General features: G+C 32.7%; 1 protein-coding gene across 1 annotated transcript; it reads right to left on the bottom strand.

Moving 5' to 3' along the window:
• Positions 1-2,893: 2,893 nt before the first annotated feature.
• LOC146722696 (uncharacterized) lies at positions 2,894-11,872 on the bottom strand. Its single transcript, XM_085483998.1, is given in 9 exon segments — positions 2,894-2,998; positions 3,357-3,410; positions 3,412-3,454; positions 3,537-3,717; positions 4,702-4,937; positions 5,090-5,230; positions 5,540-5,710; positions 11,359-11,460; positions 11,617-11,872. Coding segments are annotated over 9 exon segments (1,251 nt in total). The 3' UTR covers positions 2,894-2,931.
• Between the last annotated feature and the right edge of the window lie 247 nt (positions 11,873-12,119).

Genomic DNA, 12,119 nt, shown 5'->3' with positions numbered 1-12,119 from the left:
TCCTTTTTAATTATTTATGCCTTACACATACACATCTCACGTTGCTAAAACGTTCATGTATAAGCTTAGATTGCTTATTCATCGTAATATAGTAAGAAGGGTCAATAGTTTATATACTTCCAAATGTGTGTGTGTGTGTTTTATACTAAAAACACAAAATATTTATACAGGGACGAAAGCAAGGTTAGGATATCTGTCATCTGGAGTGAACAAAGAAGAACGTTATGTTATAATATATTTTTAATATGTAAATAATAAATCATTATTTAGTGAAATGTAGAAAATAATTTAATATTTAAATATAAAAATATTCTTCCATAGCGTTCTTCTACAATGCCTACTCCAGATAGGACAGATATTCTAACCTCGCTGTTCATTCCTGTTTTTATAACACAATCTGTGTGTTTTTAGTATGAAACAATTGAAAGTTTATGGGATATTGCTCCTTCAAACGCGATTTACAATGTTGCTTATATATATACAGAACGTCACACACGCGACAAATACTTTTTGGCGCGGTATCATATGTTGCGGTATCTTTTCTCGCTCGCACCCGATGTGGTCTACCACTTCACACGCGTCGCGACATATGATACCGCGCCGAAAAGTATTAGTCATTTTTTTTTCTATGATACGAAAGTGACGCAAAAATGATGTCGCATGTTGCATGTAAGACACCCTGCATAAATGCACAATACATTGTACATTTACAAGCATGTTAAGATTTATTAAAAAGAGAACGACGCATACATTCATGTACGCACGATTTATATGCTTCTAAATTAGTTTATAAACAGCGTGCAACCTTTTATCATTTGCAACTTATCCACGTATTTATTTCAACTTTAACATGTAGTCTAACATTAATACTGTTTACAATTTAATATAAAATCTACCATAATTCGGTTCGATGAGAGAGAGAGAGAGAGAGAGAGAGAAAGGGAGAGAGAGAGCGAAATAGATAAACGGAGAGAGATATATTTATATAAAATTTAATCATATGGTACTTTTTGATTCACGGATTATGCGTATAAAGCGACATAAAATCTATAAAATGCTGGAGTTACAGATTTTCTGTCGCATATTTATACGCATTATTCGCGAATCAAAAAGTACCACCTAATTAAATTATACATACTTATATCTCTCCGTTTATCTATTTCTTTCTCTCTTTCTCTCTCTCATTCTCTTTCTCTCTCTCTCTCTCTCTCTTTCTCTCTCTCTTTCACACGTACACCGAATTGTGATAGATTTCATGTTAAATTAAGCAGTGTGAATGCTAAACAGCATGTTAAAGTTGAAATTAAAATGTAGGCAAGTTGCGAATGGCAAATGCTTTTCGGCGTGATATCATATGTGGCGGCACATCAAAAACGGTTGGCCGCACACTTTGAGTGGCGAGCGAAGAGAGATGCGACATATGATACAGCGCCGAAAAATATTTGTCTTTGCAACTTGTCCACATATTAATTTCAACTTTAACATGCTGTATAGCATTCATATTGCTTTATTTAACATGAAATTTGTCACAATTCAGTGTGCGCGTGAAAGAAAGAGAGAGAGAGAGAGAGAGAAAGAGCGAAAAAGAGGGAAAGAGAGGGAGATAGAAAAAGAGTAAGATAAAGAAGCGGAGAGAGATATATATAATTTAATCATGATACTTTTTCATTAATGCGTGATGCGTATAAAGTGAAAAAATCTATTTACGCTACACATTTTATACATTTTCCGTCGCTTTATACGCCTTTCGCGTTAATCAGAAAGTATCATGGTTAAATTATATATACCTACATCTCTCTCCGTTTCTCTATTTCGCTTTCTTTTTCTCCCTCTCTTTCTCTCTCTCCCTTTCTCTCTTTCTCTCTCTCTATCTCTTTCTTTCTTTCGCGCCGAATTGTGATGGATTTCATGTTAAAATAGACAGTCCCACACAGCACGAAAGGTTTCTATAAGGTTTCTGAAAGATTTCATAAAAGGATTGAAACCTTTAAAAAAGCTTTAAAAAAATGTTTCTAAAATGTGTAAATGTCCGTTTTTGAATCCATCAGTAATGTTTTCAAAAATCTTTTGTAAACCTTTCCATAAACATTTGAAAAGCATTTCTTAAAAGTGTACAGAAACATTTCAAAAAACATTTTGAAAGCAGTTTGTAAAAGCATGTAAAAAAACTATCTGGAAACGTTCTAAATACCATTCTTTAAACATTTTTATAAGTATGTTATAAATTGTTTTAAAAATCTTTCAAACAATGTTTTTAAAATGATTATATGTCCGTTTTTTAATCCATTAGTAATGTTTCCCAAAATCTTTTATAAACCTTTCAATAAATGTTTCAAAGACGTTGTTTCAAAGTGTATAGAAACATTTAAAAAAAGATTTATACAAGCAGTTCGTAAAAGTTTTCACAAAAATATCTGGAAACGTTCGAAAAACCATTCTTGAAACATTTTTATAAGTATGTTATAAATTGTTTACAAAAACCTTTCAAAAATGTTTCTATAAATGATTTTTACGTTGATTTTGCATTCCTCTGTTAATGCGAAGAAAACAATTCTTTAAAAAATGAGACTTTCCAATGATTTTTTTTATTTCTTATTATAAAACAAATACGAAACACAAATATTAATTATAATTTCAGTTTCTTACTAGAATTACATTTTTACTACATAACTATATGGCAAAATCATTAGTACATTATATAATTATAAAAAATATGCATCATTAATACTTTACATAATAGTACTTTAAACATTAGCTGAATAAAATGGTAAAGACAATTATTTTAAAAACAAAACCTTTCAATATTATGATATATCATTTTTCTAATTCGACAACGTTACTCTTAAATTATAAAAGTTTAACTTTAAAATCCATAAAATCTTATCTTCTTACATACTAATATAAATTATATAAATAATACTTCGTATAATATTATTCGCTATCTTCATCTACTAATGACGAGAATTGAAGGGGAGTAAATGCCTTTCTTGACGGCGTGCTGTAAAGAAATATTTTTGTGTAATTTATTATGAATTTTCATTCAAATTTAAATGTAATATTATTTATTATTTGAAAATTACATCGCGATTCAAATTTATCATCAATCTTAATGTTAAAATATTTAATTTATATTTATTTTAAACAAATTTCTAAGTAATAATACACTTTTATCGGCGATTAAAATACTGAGAAGTCCTTTTAGGTTTGAAAAATTTCAATAGTTTAGAGATGTTAAACTTTGTATAAAAAGGTGATTCATTAGACTTTTTTGTTAACTTTTTTGTAAAAGTTATTTACTAATTGATAAGTTTGGAACGATTTTCTATAAATACGTGGAAAATTATTTATTAACTTACCCTACACGTTTCAAACGAGTTTGTTTTGAGTCCAGATAACTAGATATTTTTTTTTATGGCTTCTTCAGTGATTGCCGGAAATGATTGTTTAGCTGCCTCTAAAAAAAATTTTTAATTTAAATTTAATGTTATGGTACCTTTTATTCTTACAATGCCCAATTATATATATTCAATTCGTACCAAACATGCATTTACAAAAAGATAACTCCTTAAAACTTTCATTCTTCATTTTAGTTTCCTGATTAATCTTTTGACCAACAAAGCTGTAATGTTTTAACGCACTATCTAGTATGGTTCTTTGGAAAATGTTGTAAATAAAATTACCCTCATTATTTCCTCCAATACTTTTCATATAATCAATCTGAAAAATAGTTATATACAAACTTAGTATTTTTTATATAAAAATTAAAATTTGTAAGCTTTATATTATTTAATGAAACCAATCAACCATTTAAAATATCATAAAAGGTAAAACCCAAACATCTAAAAAATATCGATGAATTATTTTATTTACGTGCATATTTATGATTTTAAACATGATTTTTGTTCGTAAGTAGAACATAATATTTGCACTAGCAATTTTTACTTAAAAATTATGTGTATCATATATAAATAATTTTAACAGGATGATGAAAGTTTTGCATAGACATTTGTTTTAAATGTATATAAAATAAGAGAAATCGCATCATACAAGATAAGCATGCATATGATAAAGTGTGAAAGCGGTGGCAGTAGCGAAATGGAAAGATGCATCAATTTCGTTCAATATAATCGTAATGTAATTGTACAAAGATTAGTAAAGCATCAAGATATTATAGCATTCTGGCACCACTCTTTTTAATTACCTATATGCATATGTTTGTATACACAGGTTTGTATACACAGATTTGTATATTGGTATATTGTGCAATTCACATTTAGTACAAGACACATCTATATGGAAAATGTATGTTTATAATTATTCTATGTACAGTCAGCAGCGATTAATTCTGTCACCCCCGTTTGAAAATATTTTGCGTGCGAACAAAATGTGGCAACAGCGCGTATGGGATAAGCTGTAGTTGGAGCAGTGGGTGTGTTCAAATCACGGCTGATCGCATACACGCTGTTGTCACATTTCGTTCGCGCACAAAATATTTTCAAACGAGGGGTGACAGAATTAATTGCCGCTGACTGTATCACATAATATTGTGTACTATTTGTTTACATTATTGTTTCCTCCTAGAGAAAGCTTTTGTGATAGTATATTTTTTGGGTTACGAAACAAAAGATATAAATTAAAAAACATATGTTTTGAGGTTGTAAGAATTGAATTATAGTGTTTTTAGAAAAAGTCTGTACTTACCACATTGAAAGTGAAATTCTTACGTATCAATTTTTGCTCTAGTTTTTGTATGGTCTTGTTAGGATCACCGATAGGAAAATATTCTTCGCATAATGTTTGCTGTGTAACTGAAGAAATTGGAGTATTTGACGTAGCTCTCATTTCATTTGACACCTTAAGTGATTTTATTAATTTGTCAGTGTTTTCTTGTTTCAACGACAACTGATGTAGATTTTTTAATAATTTTGTCTGTTTTTCTAAAAAAAAAAATTTTTACATTATAATGTAATGACATTTTTTACAAAACTATATATAGTTTACAAAACTATATAGAGTTTTGTAAAAAATGTTATCAATTTTGTACTATATTATTATTATTATAATACTACAACTGTTAATATATTATTACTTGATATATTACGTAATACTTTTAATAACTGTGAATTAGTAAGTTCAACAATTTTTGACTCTACACTTTCAGGCTTTTGTAAAATTTGTTGACCCGACATTCCATTATCCGAATCAATGGATGGACCAGTGTTACGTCCAATAATTCACCTGGCGATAAATTACCTTCTGCACAAGTCGGTCTTCTCTCGCGTCTACCTCGGTGGACGTTTAAGAAGCTGCTCTTTATTTTTTATGGGCAACCTGCTAGGCCGGCTATACCCAGGGACGCCGAGAGCTTGAGATTTGATTGAGAGTATCGGACAGAGAAGGAAACTGACGGTCGGGTTGATAAATAAAATATTTTACAAGTATAATGTCATTTATTCATTTATAAAACCTTTACGTCGATATAATGTTTATTGGTCCTGACGTGACTCGTGGAGGACTTGAAATTGAGTTACAATATTACTGAGCTCCAGTTCCGGATTGTTAGGCTGGTTGAGGTAAGTTGTGAAAGAAGTGAAGTTATCTTGCGCTTCTTCAGGGATGACGTTCTCGACGTCGTAAGTGAGGTTCGCGGTGTCCTCGTTGGGAATATGAAAGGTTTGTTCGTCGTTAAATTGTAAAAAGGGATCGTATTCTGACGATACAATTTGTTGGCTTTGATCTGGGATATAATATTCGGGGTCGGAGAAGAAATGATTAGTTGAGTCTGTTCCGAACATATTTGGTTCTGAATGCGACAGATCCGGAAATTGCGGATGAGAATAATCGGTATAAGGTGGAAGGTTACGTATAGGCAAATAAACGTCTGGAGAAGGGGATCGAACGATTACTCGCGTAGGAAAAATTTGGACGTTAAGATTTAAGGATCTGCGTGTCCTACGTTCGCGCAGCCTATGGAGACGTCGCTCGCTACGGTCGATCTAATTCCTCCGTTGGAAAGGAGAGACCATCTAACGGTTAGATAAATTTATATGAATAATATGTTTCGTTGAAGAGAGATTGCTTTATTACTTAAAATAATTAAGTATGACTCACGTTTGCAGCGTGATTTACTTACTAATGAAAGCGAACGGAGATGAAAGGTTAATCTATGTGAGACTGCCCTTCACCTGTTAATGAATTAACTTTATGTCAGTGATTGTTATAATAAACCTGTATAAAAAAAAAAAGAAAAAGAATTGGTAATAATGTGGGTGAAGAAAGAAAAGGGTTTGAAAAGGAGTATTGATATCTATTAAAGCCGGGAATGAAGTTTTGTATGTTATCGGCTATAAGTAAAGTATCTCTAAGTGGTAAAGTGGAGTTCTATTTTATCATTAGTTAGTAACGTAAAGAATATTAATATTTGTACCTTTAAACATCGAGGGTTAACGTTTTAAACATTGAAATAATGATTATAATAATTTGCATTAAAAAAAGAGAGAGATAGTGATGCAGGGAAAGGGTAAGAATTTGAATATGAGTATTAATATCGATATTCTGAATATTAGTACTCGATATGTCGATAATTATATTTTAGGCTTTGAAATAAATAAATTCTCAATGATTCGTCAAGATCACTGTCAGTCGGTATGGTAAAGTATTCGCAACTATTTGAAAATGCAAGGTGTCAAAAGCGTAAAAGGGATAGAGAGGTAGGTGTTCATCCGGCTAGGCCGGGTTCTCAGGTCCTTGTCTTATTAGGCTAATGCAACGTTCACTTTACTAAACGTGCACCTCTGAGATGGCTTGCGAATATACCTTCTGACAGGATATTATCCTAATGTGTATTAAACAGGGTGAGGTGTACACCGGTCAAAATGAGTTTAATTTTAATATGCAAGGATTCTGGGTACGTGTATTAATATCTGTTTGACTCTCGTTGGTAAAACCTTGTATAGAAGATTCGCACGCCAAGGTGGTAGTTTTCGTTAATGGTCACTCGCGGATTCGTTTAAATATACTTTTATTATTCAAATCACAAATTATAACAAGAGTGTTAGAAACGAAGCGGACGATATTTCAACAAAAGATGTATATTGATCTATCTCGTCTCGTGGCTGGACGCTCAATAATGATCCGAGACACGTAGCCAAGGTGCGAAGCGAGAATTTTTGGGGATTTGCGCAGGCGATTCGCGTCGAGCAAAGGAAAGACAGGCGAGTAACACGTGGATCACATGTGCGTTTGACGTGTTGTCCCGCGTTGGCGCGAATAATTACTGAGAGGTCGAACGATAACATAAACGGAGAATTGAACGACCTATACTTTAGGATTAGGCTTATTCCTGAACAATATCTATATCAAGAATATTAATACTTGTACTTTCAAGCATCAAAGATTAATGTCTTAAGCATCGAAGTAATAATTCTTAGTAATTATCAAGACCTCTGTCATTCGGTTTGGTAAAGTAATTCGTTTGGATTATAGAGCAGAGAGAGAGAGTAAGCAGGGGTGGGTAAAGAAATACACGGTTGTCCGTGAATTCTGGTCCTTAAAGGCTAATGCATACGTTCACTTTACTAAACGTGCATCTCAGAATCGTAGCAACGAATTTACCTTATGACAGAGTATCGTTCTATAGGTAGTAAATAGAATAAGGTAATGTACACTTGTCAAAATGAATCGAATATCGATATGCAAAATCACTGTCAGTTGATGTGGTAAAGTATTCGCAACTATTGGAAAATGCAAGGTAATAAAAGCGTAAAAGAATAAAGAGATAGGTGTTCATCCGGCTAGGCCGGGTTCTCTGGTCCTTGTCTTAATAGGCTAATGCGACGTTCACTTTACTAAACGTGCACCTCAGAAATAACTTGCGAATGTACCTTCTGACAGGATATAGTTTCTAATGTGTACAGAGGAATTAGCGGCATTCAATTCGCTAATATGTGGTAGGATACAGGGTTACATACATATATAAGTAAGCAGTGATACAATAAAATACATAAATATATTTATTATAATGGATTGAATAAGTATACGATATTGGTTAAATAGTATTGAATAGTATTGGATAAAATATTGAATAGATCGACGATTGTAACGCAGACGTGTGCAGATGCAAATCGTAAATTGAAATAATATCGAGAATGCAGAGTAATATATGGCTTATATCTATATTCAAAATTCAGAGTTCGGAATGTAACGTGAGATTGAGTTAATATTGAATAATTAAATATAATAATTAAATATAATGATTAAATATAATGAGTGTCCGTCGCGCTTTACTATTTAGGGATATGTGAACTGGCTTAAATACTCACAAGGTTAGACAATGTCTAATGTTCCTTGCTATGGTACACTTCGCTACTGTGTTCTTCCCTCTGAGTCTGAAGATTTGAGGAGCCTCGGTACCTCGGTCCGAAATGGCGGCTATGCCTCACCAAAATGGCGGCTATGTCTCGTTATCTTCAGGACCCCGTAGAAATTGCTGGTTGATTGCTGGATTAGTGCTGATTGACTGGAACAACTTTCGGCGGATCACTGTCGTTCCGTGCCGGGTGCAGGGTTTATATACCGTAAAATGTGGCTCGCTCCTCCCATCGGGCGATGCGGCTTAGCCAATGGCAAGAGAGATATGCCGGGGAAGTACCGGAGACAATCTGTTCCTGGTAGATATTGCGTCGGTAAAGTCCCGGAGAGATGGTTTCTCAGTAGCGATAGCGGTGTTCCTTTGGTGACTCATCGCTAACGGTTTTCAACCGTCCTTTATTCTCAGTAGCAATAGCGGTGTTCTTTTGATGATTCATCGCTATGCGCTCCGACTTTTCTTATCGTATTCTTAGTAATGATATTTCTTAACGGTCCTTCTATAACGGTTTGCAGGTTGCAACGTGTTTCAGCATTGCATCATGCATTGCATCATGCTTCTGGAATGTAACGGTTCTCAACCGTCTTTCTAGAATTTTCTAGAATCTTCTAGACGTTTCTTAAGAGTAAAAGCCGAGTTCACATAATAATGTTTCATACCTAATTATCTCATCATTATAGTATACTACTTTATAAGCGATATTTAGGCATTATCCCTTAGAATTTGCGATTTGAAATAAAATGCATTGGTCAGTTAAAACTTATCAATTTACATTTACATTGCATAGCTATATGTAAATAGAGAGTTTATGTCAGGAATGAATTTCTAAACTGTCCCTGACTAAGTTTAACACTCAATTCGCACATTTCGGGTATAATGTTATTACGCATATTGCATATGATTTTTGTCTTCTAAATTATAAATGAGAGTTTTAAGGTTAATATATTTGCTATAGGTACGCTTATTGGCTGGTAATGTTAGTCCTCACATTTGTCGTTGGTCGGTAAGGTAGTTTTCTACCTTATCATTAGTGGGCAAGTTTTATCTGTAGTAGGTAAGTCTAGTTTCTGTTTTATCATTGGTCGGTAATGTCGATTTCCTTATTGTCGTGTGTTGGTCAGTGAAGTGCCGTCTAAAGAAAAGTCCTACATATTCGTGGCTGTATGAAGTGTGTAAGACACTCAGGGGTTAGAGCGCACGACGGGTATAGTATAATTAGGGATTATGGTCATACAATGTGTACGGTGCCTAGGGGCTCGCAAGTATAAATGGTATAGAGTATACAGGGGCATTAGTAGTATGCAATATGTACGGTGTTTCAGGGGTTAGAACATACATTCGTTGTCTGATTTAGGCGCGTTTATTTTCTAATTTATTTATGTTTCCTAACGAACGATCAAGAGTAGAGTATCTTTGTCGGTTATGTCTCTTATAGTTTCAATATTGGTTTTTAACGGTGAGCTGCTACTCTTATTATTGTTCGTGAGAAGACATGTTTTAACCTATGAGTAATTATATGTGTGATTAAATATTCGGTTAATACCGGTCTTTCATGCAGGTTAGAGATTGTCATGACTAATAGGTTAAAGAATTAATTTTTGAAAAAGATTGAGACCTTGAAATTTGTCTGGACGTTACACCAGCTTAAAAAAATATGTAATATAAGTTAGTTGAAAATTGTCTTGTACACCGTAAAAAGTACCGATTGAAACCGCCTACATCATTTAAGGCTGATAATCTTGTAACTTGCGTTGAACGATATGAAAAATGTATTAATTGAATGAAGAATACCAAATGAAGTAATAAATTTTTAGCAAATTTAATATTTTCAATGTTTTGTATTAGCATTTTATTTGACAATATAACAATCGCAGTGTGTAATTTTAAAAAATGTTCGTAAATTTTTGATTTCAAAATATCTTTCAATACAACCGGACCAAAGTAAATCAGAAAATGTCTGAATTCAGTGGCCTTCCAAATTTTATAATATTTTAATGATCTTGAGCGTCTGTTAAATTCGAAAGGTAGTACATACTTTAAATTTTCTAGCCTTTCTGAAACTAATGCTATTTGTTTTGCAGATAGTTTATACATTTTACTCCTTCTGCCTTTATTACCAATCCAATGTCGTATTAACTGTTTCATAACACCAAGATAAACCAAGTGCATACAATCTAAAGTTACATTGGAAACTAAGCCTACTTTAGGCAATTTATTTAAAATTGTAGATCCACGTTGATAATCGCCTAAATACTTTAAATTTTGAAAATCATTATCAGATCTTAGTAAATCATTACATAGCTTCAAAAAACTTTTAAAGGTTTTCACTGGAAAGCATACACAGTTTCCGTAGTCACCCTCAATAACACATTTGCTACAGCTAAAATAGCCAGAGGGATACTTTGTGCACAAAACGTACGATTTAGCCGGAGCATCGCAATTGATAATTTTAATGAAGACTTTGTACATTTTGCCATTATGCAAGAATTTATCATTTATAAGTTGTTTCGCTTCTTCTACAAACGATCTTAACAGATTGTTTTGATCTTCAGGTTTGTGTTCACCATAATAAACTCCAGAAAGGTGTACAATATTTAAAAGATCTTTCAGTAAAATTAGTCATAGACCTTTTTCATTTGATCTTCCTGTAATCGGAGCACCATCAATATTAACGGAAAGATTAACGCTATCAAATTTGTGTTTGAGTAAAATTCTACATTCGATTACTGTTTGAACAAAATTTTTAACTCCCAAGTGACAGTATTGTCCATTTTCCATATTAACAATATTTGTCACTCTAGGTGTTTTTAATAAAGTACGAGAGTCTTTGGGAAAAACCGTATCGGTATATTTCTTTAGAATGATTAATAATGCAGCAATAGCGTTATGTTTTATTTGAAAATTTATTGCCCATTCAGCAATTTCTTTTCGAAACTTATCATCCTTTGTCACTAGATTAAAAAAGTCATACACATCTTTATCGTCATTACTTTCGATGTCAGGAATGCTTTTTGCGTCACTATCGCTATAACGATAAACGTCATCTTCAGAGATACCACTCTCATCGTCTACATGATTACTATTTTCACCATCTGAATGATGTAAGACACAAGCATCTGCGTTTAATTGTTGAACGTCAGAGTTGTCACTTTCGTGTGTATAATTTGAATCGATGTAGCATATATGCGGTGCAACATTGAGTATTGGAGATTGGGTGCCACTTTAAATTTGTGGTTGCAAATTTTCACTTTGCATAGATGATTGTTCGGATACGGTACCTTCTACTGCCGATTTGGAACTAATATTTTTATTTTCTACAACCGCTGAATTTTTAATTTCCATTGAAAGTGTGATAGATACTGCTTCATTTTCAGAATCATTATCTTGACTAGAAGTTGAAAATGTATCAATATCACGTAAATCTTCTTCCATACGTTGACGTGCTAATCTTCTAATATGTCTTTCGGATATAGGATTATCTTTCGCTTTTCTTTTTCTTGGCATTTTAAAGCTATTCTGCAGATCAAATTATCCTATATTACAATCGCTCTTCTTCGATTATACACTAAGATTGTTAAGACATGCTTAAAAAACATGCCTTATACAACTACTCAATAAAATGTTTACTCAAGACAACAAAATAACCGATGAAATTTTGAAATTGGTATTAGTTGTAACATTCTAAGATGAAATCATTAAACTAACACACAAACACACACATCTACCCAAATCAATTTACTTTAGATATTTA

The sequence above is a fragment of the Nylanderia fulva genome, unplaced genomic scaffold, assembly GCF_048542155.1.
Source record: "Nylanderia fulva isolate GAGA-0341 unplaced genomic scaffold, ASM4854215v1 Scaffold286, whole genome shotgun sequence".
In the NCBI taxonomy this organism is placed as follows: Eukaryota; Metazoa; Arthropoda; class Insecta; order Hymenoptera; family Formicidae; genus Nylanderia; species Nylanderia fulva.
This window is presented reverse-complemented; position numbering and strand designations above follow the sequence as displayed.